General features: G+C 40.9%; 1 protein-coding gene across 10 annotated transcripts in view; it reads left to right on the forward strand.

Annotated features, from left to right (window-relative positions):
* The window catches only part of CRACD (capping protein inhibiting regulator of actin dynamics), a 132570-nt gene that overhangs the window by 93428 nt on the left and 12640 nt on the right, over positions 1 to 26502 (forward strand). For all 10 annotated transcript variants that reach the window (XM_054823168.1, XM_054823166.1, XM_054823164.1 and 7 more), the window contains 4 exons: positions 12141 to 12276; positions 21831 to 21995; positions 24491 to 24559; positions 25863 to 26045. In XM_054823168.1, coding sequence (XP_054679143.1) covers positions 12141 to 12276; positions 21831 to 21995; positions 24491 to 24559; positions 25863 to 26045 — 553 coding nt within the window. The remainder of the gene's footprint in view (positions 1 to 12140; positions 12277 to 21830; positions 21996 to 24490; positions 24560 to 25862; positions 26046 to 26502) is intronic.

A 26502-nucleotide genomic window follows, 5' to 3' on the forward strand; every position in this document is an offset into this window, starting at 1 on the left:
GTTTCGCTGGTGGCTTACACCTGAGTCCAAATGCCACAGACAGTCTGAATACGGAAAGGAGACGGTGGTTTCGTACCAGCCATCAGCGTCTGTAGTGCAAATTTGGCTTCTCTCTGCTTAAGAGATGCCCAGGGCAGTGGTGGAAAGAATGTCAGTGACGCATGAACAGGGCTTCCATGGGATGGGGCACCTGGGTAGCACATTTCTTGGAGGATAGTCGGCCACTACTGGCCTTCCTAGAATTATTTTTTGGAGGGAAAATGTGATCAAGGTTTGATCAGTTAGTTGAGTTCTGTTTACAGCAATAAATTCCAGACAGCTGTTACTGCTTATCTAAGAGGTATTTGATCTGTAAAATATAAATTTTAATTTTACATTAATTTGTGCCTGAAAAGGGCACAAGCAGAAATTTTCAGGCAGAGAAAGGATAGGAGGTGTAGCTATTAACGTGGCTAAATCATGATCTTTTTAATGCGTTGAAATTTGAGAAAGAAGAATACAGAAAATGGAAACAAATGATGAATCAGAGAGATGTAAAGGAGAAGGAGGAGTCATTTTATGAATTCTTTACTAATAGGAGGAGGACTAAGCGAAGAGTTGGTCCTATGTAAGCAAGGAGAGAATGATGGCAACAAGTGGGAAAAAAAAAAAGCATCACTAGGTGGAAGTTCGACATTATTTTTAGCCTGTGTGAACTTTGTTACTGTGAGTGCAGTTTATACTGAGTTTGTGCACACATGGATAGCAGGTATATCACAGCTTTGAGAGAATATGCACAACAAATAAAATGCAGGTTCTTCTGGAGGGTGTGGATTGGGACCTGTATTCTTTTGGTTGTTTTCACAGAAGTTAGAGATAGGAGAGGCTTGTTCAGTGCTCAGCCACCCTTTCTGTGATTGTTCCCAGCTGAGCATTTACCTTGGAAAACAAAATTATTCATCTGGTTTTTCTAAACAGTGCATTCATCTTGGGAATTTCTGCAGGTATTTGTGGTCACCTGCTCCTCCAATAACAGCATATTATGGAAGTCAGGTCTAGGAGGTGATAGTTTCTTCACTATTACTCATATCTTGTATCTACACTTTAGTTTTGTAATATTTAATTTTCATTTTGCATTTCATGTGAATGAGAACAACTCATCTGCGTCAAATGTGGCCTTGGTTACTGACTGCTGATCAATGGCATTCACTCTTGTCGTCATAGAAACGGGCCTGAAAAATGAATGTAATTATATTTTCTTCATCTCTCAGGTGACTCTTTTATTATTGCTCAGGTAATTACCTGACATGTACCCTGAAAGAATACGTGGTGTTTGATTAAGTAAGGCAAAAAAAAAAAACCAAACCATCGAGAGAAACTGCTCAGTCTCTTTCTTTCTGGACTTTGCGTTGCCTCTTCAGCAATCCCAGTCCCTGCTCTGAGCTCACGTTCACCTTGCAACTCAGATTTCCACATCATCTCAATGGGTAATGTGCCCCATGTGAAGAGCCGTCTCCCATGTTACTTTGGTAGGCAATAGTGAAAAGGGTAGGAGGGATGTTATGGTCGTCTTTCCTTAGCATTGTTCTGTACTACCTGCAAACATGAAATTTGGTGACAATCAGCAGCAGGACACAAAGATTCATATTTCTGCTCGAGGCCACCTCAGGGCTTTCACTAAAGGCTTGATCCCAAGGCAGGGTCTGCTTTTGGCGTCTTGTTTAGATGAACTCTTATAAAGCAAACATATCAAAGTAGTTGTTGGCGTACAGTCTGTCCCAAAATTTCCAAAAGCAGCTCATAATATTTTAAAATCTTCATGAAGTGAAGCCTTGCTTTTACCTCCAACTCAAATTGTAAGCCTCATGTATAAGCTTTTAACGTCTGTGTATTATTTTCTGCATGACTATTAGAGCATTTGCTCTCATTAAAATGATTCACCAACAGTTCAGCTGTTCAATTTCTAAATTTAAGAGTGGGGAGGAGGGAAACCCAACAACCTATAACTCATAACTTGCAAGAATCTGCTTTGTTAAAATAAGAAGAATAAGAAAAGTTTATTTGATGTATTGCTTTATCGGTACTTACACATTCATAAATCCCTATGAATTGAAGGTACTGGCTAAACATGAAAACAACCAGACCTAGAGAATCACAAGCTTTTGAGTTTTGGATCCAGAGGAATGTCCCGATTCCTTCTTGGACAATTTCAGCCACTACTTTGACACATTTCCATGAAGATGCAGCATTGGGCAATTCTGGATGAAGCAATCTAGACCCCCAAAAAAGTGATCAGTCTACCTGCTTGCAGCTTCAGAGAGCTCCCAAATATCTTTCTTCTGTCACATCTAATTCTCATACACTGGGCAATTTCTTTTTTTTTTTTTTTTTTTACTTTTTGCTTATTAGCCTGACTTCTGCATTTGACTTTTGTCAGTTGCCTAATTGCCCTCATAAGAGTCTTCCTCACTCCAGTGGGAGTGCCTTGCTGCAGTGGTACTTGGTGTCCACCTTCTGGAGACTTGATCTTAGCAGCGCTCTGATTTCAGTAAGTATCTCGAGCCCAAGCAGAGCAAAGCAACATATGGATATTGTAAAGCTTTTAGAAACAAAGCATGCTTGGATTTTCCTCGTTTGTGTCAGCTGACATGGATCCGTGTTGAACAAGTTTCTTATTTCTGGGTTACAAGGTGTATTGGGGGGAGCAAAGGGGCATTCCAAGACAGAAAAGGTTGTGGCAAAGAGCAGCTTTGCTCCCTCCAGGTCCATTTGCATGGATTCTTTTATAGGATTCATTACAGGTGTTGGTGATATTAGAATTTTTTCACCTTTTCTGTAATTTATATTGCAGCTGAACAGCACAGGAATAGGAGCCACAACTACCGTATGAGTGGCCATTTCTGACGTGAGCTGAGTGGCATGCGGTCAGGGCAGAGGAGTGGGGAAAGCCTTCCTGGAATGGTCCTGGGTCTCTTGACAGAACATAACACTAATGCTCAGCGGTTTTGTTGATCTTACCCTTTCTTGACCCCTCAGCTCTTGCCTTCCTCCCTCCTATTAGATTAAGTCTTTTTGCTCCAGAAGCTTTGTTCTCAGGTATGTGATCTAGGACTTTTCACGACTTGTTGCAATTTTAACACTTACTAGAAATTTGCACTAAATATTATCAACTTCCCATTATTTTTCTTTTAGCTGTTACTTGAGTGCAAAGATGCCTCATTGTGTACACTGTAGTTTGTATAGGATCCTGAGAACCCTTCAGTAAGCTTTTCCTCTGCAACAGCTGTTAACATTTTATACTAGGTCCCACTCTGTGTCTTTCTCCTTTTTTCCTTGCCTTTCATCCTCAACCCTGGTCGTGACTGACTTCATTTTCACCTTAGGAATCCCAGAAAGTGTTTTCTTTCTCTTTTAAATTCTGGTCTCCACTTCTTCCATTACAAACACTGTCTTGCTTAGATCTCCCTGAAAGGTTAGGCTGTCCTACCGTCTACTTGTCCTCTCTCTTGCCTCCCTTTCAGATGTTTTCATTGCATTCCCCCTCCTAATCATCATATATTTATTTCCTTGCAGATTCTGCATGCCAAATGCCTTTTCTGCAGCTGGTAAGGTGTAGGGCTGGGCTCAAGCCAAGCAGAGTTGTCACCTGTAGTATAATGTGCTGTCTCATTTCCTCTTCCTTTCCTTCCTTATGAGGTAAATGCAATCGCTGTTGTGCTGGTTTTAGCTAGGATAGAGTTAATTTTCTTCATAGTAGCTATTATGGGGCTGTGTTTTGGCTCTGTGCTGAAACCAGTGCTGACAACCCAGGGATGTTTTCGTTACTGCTGAGCAGTGCTTACACAGAGCCAAGGGCTTTTCTGCCTCTCACACCACCCCACCAGCGAGTAGACTGGGGGGGCACAAGGAGTTGGGAGGGGACACAGCCAGGACAGCTGACCTCAACTGACCAAAGAGATATTCCATACCATATGACATCGTGCTCAGCATATAAAGCTGGGGGAAGGAGGAGGAAGAGGATGTTTGGTGTGATGGCGTTTGTCTTCCCAAATCACTGTTACACGTGATGGAGCCCTGCTTTCCTGGGGATGGCTGAACACCTGCCTGCCCATGGGGAGTGCTGAATGAATTCCTTGTTTTCCTTTGTTTGCATGTGCGGCATTTGCTTTAGCTATTAAACTGTCTTTATCTCAACCCACGAGTTTTCTCACTTTTACCCTTATGATTCTTTCCCTCATCCCACTGGGGGAGGAGTGAGTGAGCGGCTGTGTGGGGCTCAGCTGCTGGCTGGGGTTAAACTATGACAACTATATAGCACTTATTCCTGCCAAGGCTAATTTAGACTTTTCACTTCCTTTTCTCTACATTTTGCCATACTTCAGAGCAAATTTTGCATAAACATATGCTGCTGTTTGATGGAATAGTGTCATATGCAATGGATTGCCAGGTCACATGTAAAATTTGGACCATTTAGAGCCTTGTTCCTTCCACTAGTCTGCGTATTTCTATAACAACTGGTGCCTTGTCCACAGTCCTCAAGCTGTGTTAGGGATTCACTTGCAGAATTACTGGAAACCGGGGTGATGCCTTTCTTTGCTCTGCATACTGAGACTTTCTGAGGGTGGAAGATTCGGTGAATAGTTACGGAAAATTCACGTGTCAGGAACTATCTAGTCCCACCTTACTACCTTCTTGTCAGAAGGCAGCAAGGGCAGAGCTGTTCCATCAGGGAAGGTGAGTGGGGCACCAAGGGGGATCCCACAGCAGGATAGGGGCCTCATCGCCCCGTCCCACAGTATCCAAGCAAGGCAAGCAGGGCAGATCCTGGGATGGTGGCCAGGTTCAACCAGGAGTACAGATAAGGCAACATCTGAATGATAAGGCAGGCCTGAGGCTGAGCCAGGAAGTCATCCTGTAGATCAGGATCAGATCCGTTGATCACCCCACAGGTCCACCGTGGGAAGACAGGGCCAAGGGTGAGCCAGAAAATCAGTCTGCAAATTGAGGTCTGGATCAAAGGACTTCATGGCCAGGCACAGCTGTGGCTGAACTGGAGCACAGCACAGCTCAGGCAGGGACCAAAGTCTCAACTGTGATCTTAAATAGAGCTCCTGGACCCATTGGTGTGGGTGGAGGTCCCAGGTGAGGCTGGTCAGGGACATTAAAGCTTATTAGTGCGCTCAGGGCCCTGACACCTCCCATGATTAATTTCTATGCCCTTAATGGTCATGATTTTGGTTAGATTATTAGCATGCATTAAAGATGCATCAGCTACTCAATATGAGGCTTGATCCTTACTTTAAAAAAAATTATAGTAAGTTTACAGGTTACGGATCTCCTGATGACATCAAACTGGAGCTTTGTATAAGACAATGTTGCATGACGTCTTTTGAAATGAGCAGCGCTACTAACACAGCGGCTATAAAACAGGTCATTGGCATCTGTGGGACTCTGGCGGGCCGTGACAATGGGGCTGTGCAGTTTTCTCAGAGTTATTGCCCTCAGGTTCGGCAGTTCCTGGAGGTGATGCGGACATATCTTTAGACTGAGCACAGAAATGATCCCTAAATTTACTTTATGAAAAAAAAAATTAAAAAATCCTTCAACTACCCTGCTAAAAAAAATAAAAATCTCCCTTTTGCTTGTTCAACTTGTAAGGACCATGTTTACGAGTTTGTTAATGCAATGAAGCAATGTGCTGTCTAAGCACAGCTGTAACTTAGAGTTATTTTGCAGCATGGACAATATTCCCCATGCAGGCATGAGTTAGAACTAGAACTTATATTCCAGCATGACAGATGAAAGAGAGGACACTAAAAATACAGCTCAGAGTTACAATCCATTTTCCTCTATTACAGTATTAATGCATCTTTGGAATGACTAGAAAATGCAGTTTATGTTTTTCATCTCCAGCTGCCCTGGGGACATCCATAGGAGATGCAAAGAGTTGGAATCAGATTTCCTTTTTAAAAGAAAACATTAAATAAATGCAACCTGTCACTGCACTTGTTATTTCCCTGGGGCACTATTCTGGGAGGTGACTCTCAGATGTCTTTGAAGGGATTATGCTAAGGGTCAATACCTGGCTAAAACAAATTTGTTCTTGCTTTGCATGCTTTATGTTTTTTTTTTTAGTGTTAAAAATGGCTTTATGTTAAAAAGTTGGCTCTGATCTCTAATGATTACAGAATCGGTTTCTAATGGAAATCTAAAAGAGTGAAAGTCATGAGACTGGGTTTTTTTTGGAGTCAGTCTCTACTAACATGAAAGAACAGAACAACTCATTCTTTCCCTTTATTTTCCAGTTTCTATTTCTAACGCTTTAATATCGGAGTGGGAGGAACATTTATGACACACCAGAGGCAATTGGTGGCGCGAGCTTTCTGTACTACAGTAATGCACTGATACGGGATTATGCAAAGGCTGAGACTTCAGTGTTCCTTGTTGGCAAAAACTCCCCCTTTTGAGGACCCCAGATTTTTCTTTGAGAGGAGAAATACCTCTGTACAAAAATGAGATCTAAAACATAATAGCCACCAGTACCGAGGTAAATTTAGCCATGTATTCTGTGCAGTATTACTCCTGCACATACTCTGATATACTTAAGGGTGCAGTCCTACAGCAGGACGTGCTGATTGAAGTCTGGACTGCAGCTGTCCGACTCTTTCCAGAAGCTCTCTGGACATGCAGCTAGCATGGAAGCTTGTGTCAGCGTTTGCTCAGCCAACCCAGGAAGTTGTGTGGGGTTTTGAGTTTGGTTGGTTGGGGTTTTTTGTAGTTAGTTATCCAGTCAGAACAGCTCTCTGAATGGTTTCGTGTGAACCACGAGCACTAAGCAGGTACAAAAGAGGTGGTGCAAACACACGGGGAGGAGGATAAAGGGAGAAAGCGTGATACCTCACCCAGTCCTGACTTGGAGTATATAGAGCTGGCGGGAAATTGCGTCGTAAACAGATAGCGATGCATAGCAGTGGATGGGTCCAAAGAGCACTCTCAGATTGCTGGTCTTTGTGGGAGAGGAATAAGACTTTTCTTGTAGGCTGAGGGTGGTCCCATTCTGCTGTGAGGGATTTCACATTTCCTAGTTTCTTAGCACACCTCAGCAAGAGTGAGTAATGGAAAGAGGGGTTACTGCACAGAGGGTTCTGCAAGCCAAATTCAAACATAGATACATTATAGCTATGATACTTCCAATATCTATGTAAACTGTTTTACCTGTGGTTTTCTGGGATTCTTCCAGAAGTCTGAAATACAACAGAAGATGTTCTCCCTTTCCAGGGGAATTAATTTATCAGCACCGAGTTAAACAAAGAATCTGAGAAACATATTAACTTTGTGCAGAAGAAAGCTAGTGAGGGGCAAGATGTATTTGAGGCAACTCTTTTTACAGCTAAATACAGTTAAACCTGGGCTAGGAGTGCACGTCATATCCATGGTCAAGATGTGATGCGGCCCTCGTACTCCATATCTTGCTCTATTTGCCACCCCTTTGACACTACTGGCTTCATTATTTGTAAAAATCCTGTGGGATGGTGGGCTCTGCTGTACTTTTATGCTCTTGGGGTACCCTCAAGATAAAGACGTATCCTGGTGCACTCTTTTTGTGCCAAAGCCCATGTGTATCGCAGAAGCCCTTGTACATTCTCAAAAATGTAGTCGTTCTTAAGAATTCCATCCTAATAAAAGAAGGTGAAAAGAATGTTCTTAGTTTTGCTGAGAAACCAAGTGTTCCGACCTATCTTCAGGAATCTGAAGAGGGACGCAGGTGTGGCAAAGAAAACTCTGAGAACAAATGGAATTTAACTTTGCTTTGAGTTTGAGAAAATTAATTTTGAAAATGCGTGTATTGGAATTGAAACTGGAACATGATACTTGGGTTGCAACACATCTTCAGAGAGAACATCTTTAAGGATTTGCTAAAAGTGCTTTGTATTTTGGTATAGCACATCCATAATTCATTTAATTTAGTCAGATTTCTGGAAGTGAGTCAGATGATTCAATTATTTTCAGCACAAACAGCCTCTGAAGTGTCATCATCAATATTATCAACAGAAGTGCTCATAAACTGATGCCACTGTTTTCCCGCATCTCTTGGAAGTGATATGGCAGTTTGAAACTGTAATACCTTCAACCATGGTTATGACTGTAGCCCAGGTCTCTGACATACAATGAATCTATCGAATGCCATTCCTGATGGCAACGTGTCTTTTAATTGAGGAGAGGGCTTTCTGAAGCACAGTTTGTGGATGTGGATTGTGAGGATGTTATTGTATAAAGTTTTCTGAGAAAAACTTCAGAGATGGGAATGGCGGTAGCAGTGGAGGAAACTGAATTATTCATACTGTGTTATGACTTAAAAGAAATTCAGTCTTGCCAAAAGTAGAACATGAGGAGAGTGAAAAAGGGGATGGAAAAAAGACCTTTGTGATATAATCTGTCAAACTCACAGCTGGGAAGATTTGAAAGGATTGCAGGCTCCAAGTGAGTAAAATAAGAGACCTTTCAGAAAGTTCAACTAGCCTGGATATCACTTTAACCACTATTTAAACTTGCCTGTAAAAGAAACTAGGTTACTACAATGTGTGAATATATTTTTTCCAATGTACTTTAGCTTACATAGACATTTAAGCAAAATTCTTAAAATGTTTTTACCAGTTGTTGGACATGTGGCTAGCAAAATTGCTCAGTCACCCAGTTCTGAAATATTCTGTATATCTGCAAAGCATTTTGAGGGGATACAGTAGAGAGAAGTCTTGTGTTAATTAACTGCAGGGTTTGATGTGTCCTGACAATTTGGAGTATGTTTGTTTTGGTAGCAAGTTAATAAGAAAACAAAAATGGACAAGAGCTTTCAAATATGTTTGGCCTCAGCTCTATGAAACAAAAATGTGTGACACCATGTAATGAGGAAGTGCCTAAACTGAAAGCAGTTGGCATATGGGAGAACGTCAGAGAGAGATGCTGTACATGCTTAGCATGGTCCTACCCTGCCATTGGTACCGCCGCAGGGACCTGTCAGAGATAGGGCCGGACTTCCAGCGGTGATGTTCTTATTATTGCAGGTCACGTGAAGCTCCCAAGCTGTTTCACATGACCTGGTGTCCCAAAAGAAGCTTTAAACGTCATTTTAAGAAGTCTGATCGCACTAGCCATAACCCCAAATCTGCACGTAGCCAAAAGCCGGTGTACTGCGTATCTCAAACAGTCAGGTGATTCATTGCATTGGCTCACAGGCAGGAGCTGAGACTAGATCACCAAAGGTATCCTCAGCTCTGTAGCAGATGGGGAATACCTTTCTCCACAGCCATGTCCGAGGCAGCCCACCAGCACTGACCTCAGCAGTTGCTCTTTTCTTCCGTTTCAGGGACTGGGATTATCAGGCAGTTCCTACTGCCAGAGCATCCCTGCAGCTGGTCAGCCGAAGCCCTGGGATTTGAACGGCCAGCAAACCCTGTTCAGTCCAAAAGCTGCAGGCTGGCTGTTCCTGACTTAAATATTAACAGATCCATTAGCGAGGTCAAGAATGACTTGCAAACAAGTCACTGAACTCTTTGGTGCCTGAATTGCTATCCTCGCCTACTAATTAGTTGTAACAAGCAATAGGGATAAACATGAGCTGTCTAATTTTAAGTATGAGAACGCCAACCCACTGGACAGTAAAAGGGGAGGATGGTGTCATATGCACGGTGAATAGCTGTGAGACAAAGCCTGAAGTATCTGAGCCACAGTATTGCTGGAAAAATCTTTGAGAGAGGATCTTCTCTGGGGCACAATATGACCTGGCTTACACATCCTCAGCAGATCTCTCAGCTCAAGGGTAAATAGTAAACGATCAATTCCCACTGGCCTTGCCTTCTGCACCTCCAGCAGCTTCACGCATTGAACCATGCAAACGCAGGAGGGGTTGGCATGGGCTGGTTTGACAAATTTTGCATGTTCCCCTCAGTTTTGGTTGTGAATACAGACTTTTTTTTTCCCCTTGTTGAATGCAATGCTGGAGCTTTCAGTTCAAACAGACCTATATGGTTATATGAAAAAAAGCCAACTTTCACTCAGTTTTACGTCAAACCACTCATTTTGCAAGCCAAGCCTGCTAGGAATTTGTCTCTGTTTAAGGGGCATTTCTCAAACTGTGGTTCATGGGCCGGTTCCTGGACGGCTAAGGAAGGTAGATATATTCCAATGCCACGCAATTTTACCACAGCTCTGTGTACAGGCTGAGTCATGACAATTCGGTATAGAAATCTTTTCAGAAGAAGGTTTAAAAATATACTTTTATGGTTTCTCTAATAAAAGGTTTCTAAAATAAGGTATATTACCTTTAGCAGCCAAAGGCAATCAAATTGTGGGTTGTTTTTAAAAAAAACCACCAACTTAAAATAGAATATAGCATCAGTTAAATGTTCCCCCTCTTTGATGGCTAAAAAAGCTATGAAATATTGATCAGCTCTTTGCTTGATTGTGTGCTGGTTTGTTTCAAATGAAGCATGTTGTTCAAATATTAATTTTGGGTAAAAAATAGTTTTTCAGTTAGTCTGTGCTTGCATGGAGGGTGAAATGATATAGAGAGCTGTGTGTGTTTTCCCCAAAAGCATGGATGATTTATTTTGTGAGCACAGATGTATTTTAAATATAAACTACAGAGAGTAAGAGGTTGTAGGTGGCTTTTTGGCTATTATTTTCAGGTTACCTGTAAGAAATTTTGTTATAAAAGTCAAGAATAGCCTCATTTAATCAGTTATAAAAGGTTAATGTAACCCTATATAACATTCTTTCTTGCTAAGAAAAGATTATCATTTTTACTTAAAAAGGTTATTTCCATACTCCAGGAAAAACATGAGATAAAAATGTAATAAATACATTCCAAACACACTTTTTTTGCAAAGTATGAATGGAAATATTCTGAGCAATTTATAAACAATTAGGACATTTTAGAAGGGAGAAAAAGATAATATGCTGATTTTCTTAAATATGTGAGGCTTTAATTTTTCTTGTTGTTTTACTTATCCCTCTCTGTGGAAGTATCATCTTCCTTGGTTTTGCGGAAATATTTGTTTATAATATTTCACATGTAGAAGGTTGTGTTAGTTAGATTGGTATTAAAAGTATCTATTTTTTTCTCCAGATTGTTACCCAAGCTGTAAATGGGTTCTATAGAGTTGCCCATAGGTTATTAGAAGGAGACCTCTCAGTTCAATTTTTTTCTACTGTGGCTTTTGTCATGTTTGTATTTTACTGGCTTTCCACTTACCATAGAATATTCTAGGTGAGACAAAACATAACTTTCAAACTCAAACATTTACCTCCAAGATGCCCCCCAAACCCCAAAGTAACAACCTGCAAATCTTTTTTTTTTTTTTTTAATTCTCAGTTTTCTTGATGAGCCTTAAAAATCTCCAGTAAATTAAACCACTTTTTGTTTAATCCCTTTGCCCATGGATTTATAGCAGCCATATAACTAGGTCATTCATGACGCACTCTCCTTCTTGGCATCGGTCCCTAGTTTAACAGTAACACACGGGCATCTCTTGCTGTTTGTTGCTCATCAAACCCACACGGGGTGGTGTAATGGTATCAATTTAGGGGTTTGATGAGAATGTTTTATTGTCAGTGTGATCTTGCTCGCGGTGGTAGGAACAGCTAAGTAACCAGCTAAACGAGGTAGCTCTTTAGAAGTAGATTACTAGAGTGTATTGCCTCTTCTTGTGTTATAGTGCTACCTTTGCTTGGGACCTCCTGTCTTACTTTGACTAAGAATGACAGCAGGTCCCAAGCATCAGGACTAAGCATGAATGCAGCCTTTCCTAAAGATGTAGTGTGGTAATGTGTGCATCATCACCACCATCTACCCTGTATCCTAAAAATAACATTTAGATTTCAGATTTCTAAGGAAAATTGATTGACCTTCTCAAGATGCCTATTAAAAACACCCCACTCCATGTCCATGCAAGGAGGAGAACTGTCTGTGAAGGAATCATGTACCTCTGTTAAACTTTTGATAACAGAAAAAGTTTGGATACCTCTCTTCTGAGAATGTTCAAAACTTTTATGTAGAAGGAAAGGGGGAGGGAAAATCTATACAGCAGGGCAGCTATGATATGAAGGGTCACTCTCATAAATTAATTGCTGTGCTTATTTACTGTTTAACTGTTTTTTTCCAGGTCCTCCCATTATTCTATGGGCAGTCGAGCTTTTTCCCATGACAGTATTTTTATACCTGATGGGAGAACAGAGAGTGAACAGGCCATCCAAGCAATGTCACAGGAGAACGTTTTAGGAAAAGTCAAAACTCTTCAGGTAAGAAATTGTAAGTGGGAAAAAATATTTAAAATGTGGTGGAAAATGGTCTCCAGAATGTGTTAAATGTGGATAAAGGTGTGTTGCTTTTTCAGTAGTCTTGGGGCATCTTCTCAGCTATGTAAGCTGTCTGGCCAAAAACCATGTAAATAATTCGGATAATCTGCAGAAGATCTAGGTTTTGGTCTTGAAAGGTACGGCAGTGATGCTGCAAGCAAATCTGCAGAAATGTCTGCATCTTGTGAAACTCATTTGAATTGAACTCCTGGTTTTGGCGTGTCCTGATCTGTATGCCTGAGACCTACAGATGTGGTACTGAGTGAAAAAATGAGGGTGGTGTTGGTGGCAGGGAATGGCATGCAGAGTGAGACTTATTTGCAAAGCTGATTTAATTATCCTTTTATACATATTACATTTTTTTTCCCCCTTTTTCTCCCTGTGCTTTCAGTGGTTCTCATGAAAGGTGGAGACGCTTATCTCTGCAAAGCAAACAGCACATAAGTAAATACATAAACACCACATTTGGGTATTTGCTTCTAAAGAGCTTTACATGACCTGCTTTCCCTTCGTTTCCAGAACTCTGTTCCATTAATGCTCTAACTAATGTTTTGCTTTGCTTCTTGTATGTCTGTAAGATTCCCAGATCTCTGCTTATCTAGACCTTGAAAGAGCTGTCCTCCAGAAACACATTTCAGTTTATTGCTCAGGATGCTGACATGTCCTGTCAAAATGCTGATAAATTTTTAACACTGTATAGGTGCCATTACCCTGTAGCTGCTAGCTGACTGGTAAAATACCATTGATTTCTTTTACCGCCAAAGTCTACCTGTGGTCCGTCTTTTCTGGTGAGTGAGAGATCACACACAGTAGACAGATCTGACCTTCAGGATGAAATTGTTCCTTCTTCCTGCCCGGTGCTGTCAGCAGAGAGAACACCTGAACAGCGTTGGCTGTGCTGACTGTGGATGAACTTTGAAGTCGAGACCACACTAGGACAGCTCCAATTTCCCTGTGCTGTTTTTTCAGCTTAAATTTCCCTGGGTCAGAGAGATTCACTGCATGCTACTTTCCAGGCTAGAAACCATTCTGTTTTAAATGACTACTGACTCTGGGTAAAGACGTGAGGTAGTTTACTTGGACTTGTCCTGCAGAATGCTTAAGTGTCCTTTGGATACAAAGCCCACTGGATCCTGTTGGATCTGTTGTCTTGGCTTCAGTACATTCGCTTTTCTCAGAATACCTTTTCGCTTTGCAGGAGTGGCCTCTCCCATTTCCAAACTCACCTTAAAATTTCCGATGGAAATTATTGCCTTCGCTAAACTCAGAGACATGATAAAAAGTAGTTACTGCAGTTGCTAACAACTGTCTTCACTAAACAAATGGTAACTCAAGAAAATTAAAGCAAAAATAATCACCCTTGAATAAAATAAAATGACAAAATAAATAGCCAGTGATGTGCTCTTGCTCATGTGAACTTTGCATGAGCCTTTTTTTGGTGTGGTTACTTGCATGTATTTTAAGGGGGGGTGTTGTTTCAGCTGCTCGATGTCAAAAGTGTGCTTACCTTTTTATTTAAGATTGAAGGACATCAGTTAATTTTTATCATTTTAGTATGGCTGCAACCCAGCCTGTAACAACATCCCCTATCCAGCTTTTCCCACTCTGCTGCTGATGGTGATATGCAGAGCAAACCATTCAATGTACATAGATTTACATAGATTGTAAATGGCACTTTTAACTATTTATATGTTTACACAGAAGTTATATATTCATCTAAATGTCCATGGATTTTTTTTTTTCATAATGCCACGGAAAGGCTCCTTATAGCAAGCCCAGGGGCCACCTCTTGTATCTGCAAAACTTGCTGCCCGGCGTATAACAGCCCCCCTTTCCCTAGCCATGGTTTCTGCAACTGTTTCCTGAGTTTTAGGACAAGATCATGCCAAAATGCCATTGCACATTTTTCGGTTGACCTTAGAGTTGAGTCCCAGGTCTGACCAGTTATTTGGACTATCATTCCTGTCTAAAGGTTTTATGCACTCCATACCCCATTTTTTTTTTTTCTGCTGTAGCATTCTAAAAGGAGATGATGTTTGCTGTGTGATTTTGCAGTGACAGAAAACTCTGACACTCAGTCTCCAGTTATCAGAAGCTTGTATCTACTTTGAAGTGCCTTTCTGCAAGCTCACTCCCTCTGGGCTCATCTGTGTTTCTCGAAGTGGTGGGACAAGAGGAGACACTCATCTCTTCTGCACTCCTTAAAACCAATTCTGTGGCCAGCTCCCGGTGAAGTCATTGCTGCGCCACCAACATTACTGTGGTTTTGCCCAGGCTTGTGTGTCACAGTGGAATCACAACATTTCCAGTTTCCACTTGCCTGGCAAGATGCTCTTTAGTAAAGAAGTGTTGCCAGGATGCGGTGCGCTGTGCTGGCTCTGAACTTGCTGTATTCCAGAGATTAAAATCTCTGCAAATTTTAACCTTTTTCAGGATTTTTTTTTTCTGGGGCGGGGAGGGGGACGGTGCTACAGTGAACATTCCTGGAAAACTTAAATCTTTTCTGGAAGAGGGACCGTGCTTACGAGCCCAACAGATAGCATAGTGAAAAGGGTTTTGAAATCAGAATAGAATAGTACTGATGGTGCTGGATCTCATTCTGCTGACCACCAAAGTGTTTACCCCTTCTCGCCTTGCATTTCTGCTGACTTTGGAGTGTTGATGAATCCACCAAAAACGTGGTGTAATGGGGCAAAACTCTGTAGCAGTCTGGGCAGCTGGCCAGCACGTGCACTGGTTCAGCTTCTTATTGAAGGAATTCTCTCCGATTATGTGTGCAAGGTAAATGAGTTCTTTCTGGAATAGCTCTCATTTCTTTTTATTGATTTTCAGATCGGCAGCATTCATCTTATCAGGCTTTCTGTAAATGGATTTGGTCATGTTCAAAGGTTTTAGTGTGTGCTAGAAGTCAGGCTGAGGAAAGCCTGACTTCTCGTTAACCTCCAATAGCCTTAGTCTATCCTGAAGTTATTTTGTCTCAGCTTGAGCCATCCGCTGTTGTGAAAACAGTTTTGCCCTTGTCCTTTGGATCTGCTGAGATTTATCATTACCTAGTTTTTAAGCTCCAGTGTAGAAAGCCAGCCTGAACCTGCTTCCACAAGGAGATGGTACCCAGGTGCTGGTACTCTTAATGCTGAACTTCTGAGGTTCTTGGGATCTGGTGCTTTACTTCTCATACAGGACTGTGAATGAGACACAAGGAATGTTTAAAATCTAAATCTAGCAGCGTGTCAGAACAAACATAAAAGAAACTCTGGGAGCTTGTTTTTACACCCTTCCCTTTCATAAGTTCGTGGTTTTATTTTTTTTCTTGCATCAAAGTATGTTAGATCCACTTCCTCGTATTTTGCAGCTGTGGCTCTTCTTCCTACTACTGATATTTGCCAGAAATAGCAAATGAATAGAAGACAATTCTTGTTTCAGACCCACAAACGCTGTAGCAAGTAAAATGGAAACTTGTTTTCAGTGTTAGTATCTTGATGCCGCTAAGCCTTTATCTCCCTTTTGCTGTGACAATACCGTGGTGTGGCACTGCTGCTGCCTCTGGAGGCAGGAGGACAGTTTGTTCTCCACCTCTTGCCTTCACTGAAAGTATCTGAGGTCATCTGGCATCCATGAAACGGTGGCAGTCAGCTGGAAGAAATATCAAAGTTTGACTCTGGCGTATGGCTTATTGCACTTAGGAACTACTGGGCTACATCTTTCCTGTTTCATGTGGCCACGTGGTTTAAAACAAACAAACCCTCTGCTCTGTAAATTTCCAAACCACCCATTTATTACACAGATAATTATAATAAAACTTGTCTTAGGAATCCAGACTTCTTGGTCAAATTCTAAAGGACCACTTTTTAAATTAACATTTCCCTGGCTTTGTAATGATTAATGTCCCCAATCATTTTCTTCTTGTCAGACCTAATGACTGTTCAGTTTTAGATCCCACTTCTTTTAGTCATTAACATATCTTAGCTAATGATCAGTCCAGTGCTTCCCCTGCTGTGCATTGCGCCTCTGTATCCTACCAGCCCTTCCCATTGTTGTTGCTGTTTGATATTGCCCAGATCTCAACAAGGCTACAAAGTCATTTGCTAAACCTCAGAGTTACTATCTTTTTAACTTGATGCTCTGCGTTTTATAGAATTGGAAGTGAATTTTCACTGCATGTTTGCCCAGCTTTGTATTTCTTACAATTCATCTCTCTGTTGCCAATATTTCCTAGTGCCACTGCAGCCTAATTGTTGTCTTCACATTTGACAATTGTTTTCACTTTATAAACTGAATTTATCTTTTTTTTTTTTTAAACATTCTAGCATTTCTGGGGCAGATGCCCTTTTTCCTGTGATCATATTAAGCCCTAGAAATGAGCTTCCGTTTTCCTTACTCACATCTGCTTTGCTTTTGGTACTCTGCAAGGAGAGACTCAGGTGGCAAATGCCACAGATCCTATAAGTATCTTCAGGCTTTTCCAGAAAGTCTTGCTCTTAACACGGGAGCATCCGTAAGTGGTCCATTGCCACTGTATACCAAAATCTTCATTTGCATCTGGATTTGCTGCAAATACATGTCTCTAGAGATCTAGATGCAGTTTGCTTCTTCACTATTCTTCTATTTCGGACTCTCCCAAAATCTTTCTTGAACCACGTGCTGCTCCAGCGATGGAGAGTGGAATACTTCCCCCCCTGCATCTTATATCCAAACCAACTGTGGTAATACTTCTTATTTTCCTCCTTTTCAGTAGGCTACATGTTAATTTTAGATCTAGTTTACTTTGCAAAGCTTCCAACTACACCAATATAACTTCTCACATGATGCTTTCTGGTTTATTCTCGCTCTTTGATTAACAAAAAATAAAATTGATTGCTTATGTGGGGTGTTCTGCTTGTTTAGATATGATGCAGATTTTCCTGTTTGGATAAAGAAGTGGACTCACTTCCATAGAAATAACAATTATGTAAACTGTCTTTTCAGCCTAGAAAAGAAATTATAAGAGACAGAATATGATAGAGGTGCATGAGTGGAATTGAGAATAGAGAACAATAATTCAGTCTTTCACAGGATGAGAACACATGAGCATCAGTTGAACACTTTCGACAAATATTTCTTTATGTATAGCTGGACTGTTGAACTCATTGTCATACAGCACTGTTATTCGTGAAATATTTGTAAAAGTTCAAAGAGCAATGAAACAAATTCATAAAAGTTAAGTTCCCAAGTGGCTGTTGACTCCAAAAGTCCTCAGATGCCACAAATCATTAGAGCATTTACAAGGAAAATCTCAGTACGGGCTCGCCCTGTTATATGTTCCCAAGGCATTTGGGTTTTGGGTCATTGTGAGAGACTGTACAGGACCATGTGGACTTTCAACAGTATGGCTCTTCTTAAGACCAGTATTATTGATTAAATCATTATTTCACAATTATATATAACTAGAAAACATAATTTCATTTATTTATATATCTGGGCATCGCAAACAGACATAAAAAATGGGTGTTTGAGTTGAAGACAAAATATGACCAGCATTTCTTGTAAGACATGTTTGAATGGAATCATACTGAAATAGTACACTCTGTTTTAATGATTTTTAACTGAACAGAGTAAGCAGCTCAGCGGATCCGGTTTTGGATTCACTCCAGGCACAGAGCCATAAGAATGATGTGGTTTCAGGGGACTGAATCCAACACACATGCAAGCAGGCATGTACGCAGAAGAGGAGCCAAACTGGAGTGAAAGAGGAGATGTACAGCCTGATCTGGGCGCTCTGCCGGTTAATATGGAAAATTTGTTCTGTGGCATTTCCTATGCAAACACAAAGAGTGCTTTGAAAGTCTAAGCTTTTTAATTTGCTGCAGGTGCCAACCAATGCAGAGCAATTTAACTTAGGAATTTTATTTCTGAAGTTATTAATGGTAAGCTGGTGTAAAGATGTCAGTTAAATAGCATCACATTTTAGCAAATTATTTTGCATGAAATAAAGTGGGCCTGTGTCATAGTCCAGTTACTGAGAAGATTTTAAAATTTTTAAACTTTTATTTATTTATTTATTTCTAAATTCCCAGTAATTCTTTGCTTTTATTAGATGTGCAGCTCTGCTCCTCGCCTCACGCTGAACGGCACCGCACCAATAGACACCCACGTTGGGTGTGAAAAGGCAAACTCTCACGCACCTCTTGAATCGCGTAGAAAAAAAAATCGGGCACGAGGTAAACCTGGACTGGGGAACAGCTTGATGATCCCATTCTGAAGCTCCCCTGTGGGTGTAGTCTCTCCAGCTGCTATTTCATGGTATAATTGTCGTATGTGGTAGCCATGCTGGTTTGGTGCTGAGAACGGTTTGTAAGTGCTGTGGAAATACCTGTCCACTGGCTGCAAACTGAGCGACTGGGAAAGCCTGTTGGGGTTGATAAGGCTGGAAGTGGAAACGTTCATCTCTTTCCAGCTAGATATTCGTGCAGGACAGTGATTTCTGGCTGCAAAATTACAAGCTTTCTTGCATAAACCAAAAGAGACCAGGTTCATTTAACTGAGACCAATATGCATCTATGGAGATTTCCAGAAGGATATTTAAACACCCTGTGTGTGACTGTGCAACGGTAGAAGAACAAAATGTCATGCCTGCAACTTCTAACGACCAGAGTTGCAAATAATCCTCCTTAGGCAACCATCATCTGCAATGCTGTCAGCACAGGGAATCCTCAAGTGCGGAGGATTTATGGTTTTGTGCTCAGCAATGTATGTCTAACTGAAACTTTTGAGACACTTAAAGCAGATGCTCCTTTTCAGGGAATATGGCCTCTTCTCAATGGCCTTGCAGCTTCAATTTACGTAACTTTCCATCTCTGGGTTGGACTGTGTGTGTTCTTCCAAGTAAAAGTTGTGGGTTTTTCTTCTCTTTCAGGGATGATGGATTTTAAGGGTTTTTATGATTGACCAGGTAGAGAATGTATCTGTATGAATTTTTTTGAGAGAGGATAATTGCATTGTAGTTACAGCATAAGTACATTTTTAAAAAAGAATGAGGAGCAGGTTTGACATTGCTCTTTGAAAGCATTAAGAATAAATTTGCTCAGTGGTAACAATAAGCTATTTGAGATTTTCACATTTGGTATTCAGAATCAGCTTTGGAGATTAGAAATTGGCCGAAAGAAATTGGCCAATGGAAAACTATTAGTGCCATCAATTTAAGCTAAATTTGTTTAAAAAATTTCAATAAATAAATAATACAGTAAAAAAGTCTTCTGTCCTGAAAGGAATGTGAGGGCTACTAGAGTTTCTTCTTCAATATTCAAACTAATTTATGCAAGTCTGAGCAAATAAACTCCTAAAACTTTGAAGTAATTTAAAACCAAAACTAACTGTGTGTGGTCCATACATACTGAGGATACTCTATTTCCTGGAAATATCAGGAAAATAACATTTTAAACTTTTATATACGCAAATACAAGATGTATTTTTACAGCAGAGCCTTTTTTAAAGCACGGACCATTCTCCGCAATAGCTCCATCACCACACAACTCCCACTGTGCATTGCACACGCAGTAGATCAAGAACTTGATCTGAAGATCAAGAGAACAACACACCATCCCTTCCTCCAAAAGACATTGCAAGCAATATATACATGTGTTCTCACCATGGAACAGATGCACAAATCCTTAGTTTCTTGAGTTGTTGCTCAGGTAATGCTGACGGTTCCAGTTTTCTGCCTGGGGGAACTATTTGTCTAGGAATACGACTTTTCTAAGAAGAAAGGAGCAGCCTCAACTTAGAAAACATGTTATCAAATTAAGAAGCTGTTCTGAAGTAATTTTGTAGTAGCATCAGAGGACCTGCAAGAATAGAGCAGAATTACAGCCTTCACACTATCTAATACAGACCTGTTTGCTCTCTCCAACTCCCATTTATGCAGCAGAAACATATAAGATTTCAAGTCTATGGGTGCACCGCCAGTAGTCCAGGTGAGAATAAAACTCTGCCATTCAAAACTGCCCACTATGCCAAAATCCAAATGGGTGCATAAATAGTGCGTAACTCAGAGAGGAGACTGAGAAAAATTATTCTGTTTTAATAACCTGATTATGAGGAGTCTCTGCATGTACTTTGTGTCTTAATAGTTCAGTACAGAAATCTGGTAATATTTTGGGGTAATATGGATAAGCTTTATGTAAGAATCTAGTCCACTGGGCAATGATGGCAAGCAAGACTGATCTCACCTGAATCCTTTTCAAAGTCCATCCACTGCTAAAGCATATCATCCCTTGCCAACTGCTCACCTAAGCCTCACTATTGATTCTGTGTTACAGGGGAAAAAAAAAATCTTTGTTTTACATGCTCTCTATTCCAATATTCTGCGTGGCAAATTCATGTTAGGGGTCCATCTATGTACCTGACATTCCCACTGAATAGAAGCTGCAGAGTTGAATTCAGTATTGCTGAGCTGTAAATGTTTATAGTAACACAAGACAGAAATGGGAGATCTACTCTGGAGAATTTTCTGTGCCTGAAAGAGAGTAAAGCAGGAAAATAACTCCATGGTTCCTTCCTTCCTGAGAATGATTCCCTGAAGTATTTCAGGAAGAAAAATCTATCAATATGTTCCTTAATCCATTTGCTCCTTCTAGAGAATTTCTTCTAACTCTTTTGCAAAAAGTTCACTTTCAAAGACTGTATGGTATGTGTCTCTGCAGTAACCAGGGCTGTAATTTCTCCAATTCACCCTACTATAATTCAAAAGTACTTTCTTGTAACCCTTGAGAGATTACTTCAAAAAGGAAAATAAATAGTGGGAAAGCCCTTTTATCCATTCATCTGCTGCACGTCCCCTGCATAAACTTCTTTGTGTGAAAGCGATGATGTGACAGTGCACGTGAGCATGAGCAGACTGTTCCTATGAGATGGAGCATCTAAAAGAAGCTGGGTTTCCCCTCCTTTGAGAATTTGCCTCCTCTAAGGCAAGATTATGCCAAACCCTTAACATTTAAAACTTATGGCTAAACCTCACAATAAGGATCTCTTTAAGAACTACAGATGCATGAGATGCAGGGTTTGGAGGCTGCAGAAGAAAAAGGTTGCCTTGGGAGCTGTTTTAGCTTCTCAGTGTACACTTGGCTCAGATCTTATTTCTTTGCAACAGTAAGGCTTCATAATTAGCTTGTATAAACAAAGTCTTAATCTAGGACGTAGATTAAGAAAAGAGAAGGAATGTTTCAAAATTCACAATAAGTTTTCAAAAGCTGGCAACACTAATGAGAATTCAAACTGATCATCCAAAATCAGAAGTCATGCAGTAAATTCCTGACCTTGGTCACTTTGCAGGGAGAAAGAAGAGGGGGTGGCCACCGTGTTGCAGCAATGTGAGCCGCAAGTTGACCTTTTTGTCCAAAGTCAGAAGTTGCCCTGAGTGTTTCTGTGCAGCTTTCACGTGGAGAAGGGGTGCGTGCTAGACTTGTCTTGTTTTGCTCACAATATAAATACCTTTTTTTTTCTTTGCTTTTCTTGTTTTTCAGCAACAGTTGGCCAAGAACATAAAATTTGGGCAGCCTCCACAAATGACAGTTTCTGTGAGGACAATGGGGGAGGCAAATGCTAGTATGGAAGAGGATGTGCTGCTCAGTAGCCCCATGGAGATTGAGACTCAGCAGGACACAGTGATCTCAGACAGTGGTAATAAAGTAAGCACTTTAAATTGACGTTTTCATGGCATTATAGCTGTATTAAAGCAGCAAAGTTCACTGGGGCGTAGCAGATGTCTCCAGTGAGGCGTAGCTGAGCTCAGTGTGCTCTTTCATGTGGGTGGGATCTCTCAACTCGTGCTTCTTGGACTGGTGAGAAACGTGTGCTCTTGGCATCCTGAGCCAGGTCCCACGGAATTACCAGTTTGAACATCTGCTCTGAACTTCCAGCAACGCAGACATCACTTGCAGTGTAGCTAGAAGACAGGAGATTTTTCTGAGACAGAAAATGTCTTGAAATATGGATGTCCCAGAATGGAAAGTTGGGTGCAGCATTGAATGGCAAAAAGGAAAATCATTCCAAAATGAGAGGGGTCTGGAGCTTAAATCTGTAAAATCCTGGGTCTTGGGGTAAACATCCATATTTCTCGTGGACAGGAACTGAAAGCAAAGAAGGGGGAGAAACATTTTGAGAATGGTCCCTAAATCCAAATGTCCAGTATAATTCAAATAATTATTCAAATTATGCATGAAGATTTTGATACCAGGAACTGTAGGCGTTCTGGTGTCCAGAAAGGGCTTGCTCAGGCAGTGAAGAAACACAAGTGATGGAAGCTGTCCAGAAATTCTCTAAGGCAAGACTGGTTCTGTGTGTTGCTATAATGGCTGGAAGGAGTGCTGGGGACAGAGGGACATCCTTCCCGGCCTGGAGGAGGCTGACTTTGTGCCTGGAAACCCTTGGGGAAGGCATGCAGCAACCTACCATGTGCATTCAGCCTCTGAGATCCTGGAGGGACACCAGGACATGGCCCTCAGCTTGTGTTCACTAGTGCTAGCTGTGGGAAAGGCAAAGGCAGTAAGTGGCTCCTGCAGCTCATGCCTGTATTCAGCTGAACAGACTGAATGGCTGAAGTGGCCCAAATTCCTCATCAGTCTTCAAGGGGCGTTATAGCTCCTCTGTGACCACTTCCTCTGCAGCTGTGGTCAGATCTGTCAGGGACCCAGGCATTTGGGTAGGACCTGCACACTCATGGCTCTCCCTCTGCAGTCTGGAAGGATAAAAATGCAGTCAAAGTAAGGTGTATTTCTTCTGCTTCGCCAATACTCCCTTCTGAAGCAGTCAGTTAAGGTGAATCCAGAGCATCCTGTGCGCACAAAAAGTGCAGTGGGATTGTGGACAGGTTTTGGCTAGCTGCCCTAGGTACTAGGCAAGACTCTGCGTTTGACACCAACATACATTCTCTGCAGACAGACTTCTTGCTGGGTCCTGCAGGACACCCAAATGTCACCTAGTGACCTCCAGCTTGAAGGAGAAAATAATTCAAGCACTAAAAAAAACATTGAAGTATTTTTCTGTAATAAGGAGGGAGAGATTCAGTCCTTAGCACCTCTACTCTTTTAAATACAATGTTTTGAAAACAAAATTAATGCCCCTTTGCATAGTTCTTTTTCCAAATATTGAAGGAGCAAACGTCCCTACTCAGAGGAGATTGCAGACACTAACAAACCAATGCGACATGCATAAGGTCACCCAGAGCACTTGGCACTTTTCTCTTACTGTGTGCCACTTGTTACCTGCTTTATCTGAGATTTCTGGTGCGTGGCAGCTTGCCTCGTTTCTGTGCTCCTGTCTCTGCTGTTGGCCTTGTAACTCCTCTGTGTGTTTATCTGCAAAGGTCCTGAGGGGGACGGGGTGGCTTCTGTCAGGAGTTGGTGGCCAGGACCACGTAGCGCTGCTCTACTTCAAACAGGTTTTTTGTCTTGCTTTGTAACTTTTGATTTTCCCAACTGAGTAACTAGGATTGATGGCAAGAGTTCTGCGTTTCATTTAACCTGTAGTTCTAAAGCTGATTCTTTAGGCTTTTACACTAACAATCTGATTTGAAGATGGTACCTCATCTTGTGCACCTGGTGTAATGGGATCCAAACATTCATTAGTTCATGAAGTGATATAATGATTAAAAACAATGTTTCTGAGTGTGAAGAATGCTGCTTCAACCCCTGCGCCTTAAAAATCCCCTCCTATGAGATGGCTTGGAGAGGGACATTAGCTAAGGAGTCCTAGTGACCGATAGGCTCCGATTGCTCTGGGGCAGCTCGTTTGCTTTGTAGGAAGAGTCGTCGTCAAGAATCTGGAGTTGAAACTCTTTGCAGCAGAGGTAATGCCTGATCAAGGTCCTATATTTTTTTCCCTTAGGTGTAGGTCAGGAGGAAATAAAGTTATTAAGAGCTGATTGATATCCTACAAAGCTGTGCTTTTTCTTTTGATTTGGAACCTAGTTATCTTGTTAAGGAAGCGTGTTTTGCCTTTTGTAGCAGCAAAGGGAAATTCATAGCATTTAGGAACAAGAATTGTTTATCCATCAATCCTGCAGTGACAGGAAACAGCATAAAAATCCTACTCTGACATGCCTGATTTCACAAGTGCTTTGAACCATGTTTATTAGATCCTTTACACTTTAATATCTAGCTGTGGTACTCTTCTTGTTTTCTAGTCCACTGACACTGGAGATTTCTTGAGAGCAATGAATTTGCCTGTAACAGGACATGAAGTGGAAGAAAAGGTAACAAAACTTTTATACTCAGTTTGCACCAAGTTAATTTCTAATTTTAGTTATTAGAAGCCTGACAGTTTTTGCTTTAATACACATTTCATTGTTCCATGATCATCCAAAGCTGTGTGAACATTGCGCAGTTTGGGGGCTAGTAAATAAGCAATAAGTAAGATTGAGAAATCTGTAAGAGTCGATTGCAAGAAACAGCAGAACTCGGTCTCTGCCAGTCTTGCAGCATTCCTGCATTTGATGTATTAATCATAGAGCCATAATTTTCATAAGTACTGCTACTACTTTGTTATGCCTACATGTAATTCAATAAGCATATGCAAAATGCTCCATCAGCTTTTAAGTAATTGGTTCCCTAATTAGCATATGTTTAACCTCGGAAGATTACAGAGCTGTCTTGAAAACAATGTATGTGATTTTCTTTCCTTACAGAAGATGTTTTCTCCCTTCTTTTTTTTTTTTTCTGTCTTCTTTTTCCACCTGGATTGTGCCAAATACCAGTCTCAGGATGATATGTCAGTGACTTATGGGAGAGACTGATTACAGGCTCACTCTTACATGTCTAGACATACAGCGCCACTGTATTTATACATGAGAGGAGTCTCACTAAATTACTTTGTATTTGCACTTTCTGAACCCAAATATTTGAAGGGCAAGAGAAAAAAGCACCAGTCAAAGCCAGTATTGTTTTATTTTTTGCTGTTCTTTGGTGCTAGCTTGGACAACTCCACGTGGCTGTGGAGAGAAGGTTTTCCGCAGGCACTGTGCCAGTCTGAGATCCAATACCGTAGTCATCTCCCATGCAGATAGTACAGCTCTGTAGGTGTTCTGTTAGAATGCTTAGATAAGTCAATCTGACTTGCTCTTGCCTAAAGTGTATAAGCTAAATTATTTAAAGATGGAGATATTTTTAACACACTAAGCAGACTTTAAAGTGTCCCAGTGTTTGATGTTGCTTAAAAGTCTGCCTATGCCCTTCCCAGTCTCAACAACTTCTGAGTGGAGCTAAACTGTGAAAAAACTTCAGTTAGAATAGTCTAATTTTTAAGTGAAAAATGTAAAAACATGTAGTACTGGAAATAGGAAAATATTACAGCTGTAACTTTCATGTCCAAAGTTCATGATTTGTATAATGGAAAAGCAGGGTTTGAAATATTTTCTGCTAATAACTCCTTTGAATTCAAAACGGCAAAGGCTTTTTGTGCGCGCGTGTGTTATTCATTCATTCATTCATTCATTACTTTATTTGTTTAAATGGAACAAATAGTTTAATAATAGCTTTTTGGTTTTGTGATACAAACAGGTCACTCCAGTCAAATCATCTCGGCCGAAAAGACAATTTTCCTGTTCTGGCACAATTGAAACAATCAATTTGGATGCAGTTCCCCAGGCTGTTGCTCGTCTAGACAACAGTGCAGCTAAACACAAGCTGTCAGTGAAGCCAAAAAAGCAGAGGATGTCAAGAAAGCACAAGAGATTAACAAAGGTATCGAATCACTGGTCAAATAGTGAGAGGAGGGGGGTTGCTTTTGAAGCTGGGTACAAAATAACCATAACTGAGTGCACTAGCAGTAGCTATAGACAGAAGACTGTCTGAAGATGTGATTAACACTGTTAGAGATAGCTATTGAAAGCTTCTTTGACAAATCTTGTGTCTTCAGGGCAAAACAAAATGCGGGCATCTTACATTTTGTCTTGAATTCAAGATAAAGACCTAAAGATGAAACTCTAGCTGGAGAGAAGATGCAAAGAAGTTTTAGTATGGCCAGTTGAGACAAATACTACTTATACCTGAGGTATTTCTACTAGGATTTTACACTGGGAGAGCTTTCTGATTCTAGTTTTTCTAGTAAAAAAATTAGGTCATAAAGGTCTGAAGGTTATCTGCCACTGTTAATGCTGCTCTGGTATAGGCAATCAGATAGTGCAAAATATGGTTGGAA

The sequence above is a fragment of the Grus americana genome, chromosome 4 (genome assembly GCF_028858705.1).
Source record: "Grus americana isolate bGruAme1 chromosome 4, bGruAme1.mat, whole genome shotgun sequence".
Classification (NCBI taxonomy): domain Eukaryota; kingdom Metazoa; phylum Chordata; class Aves; order Gruiformes; family Gruidae; genus Grus; species Grus americana.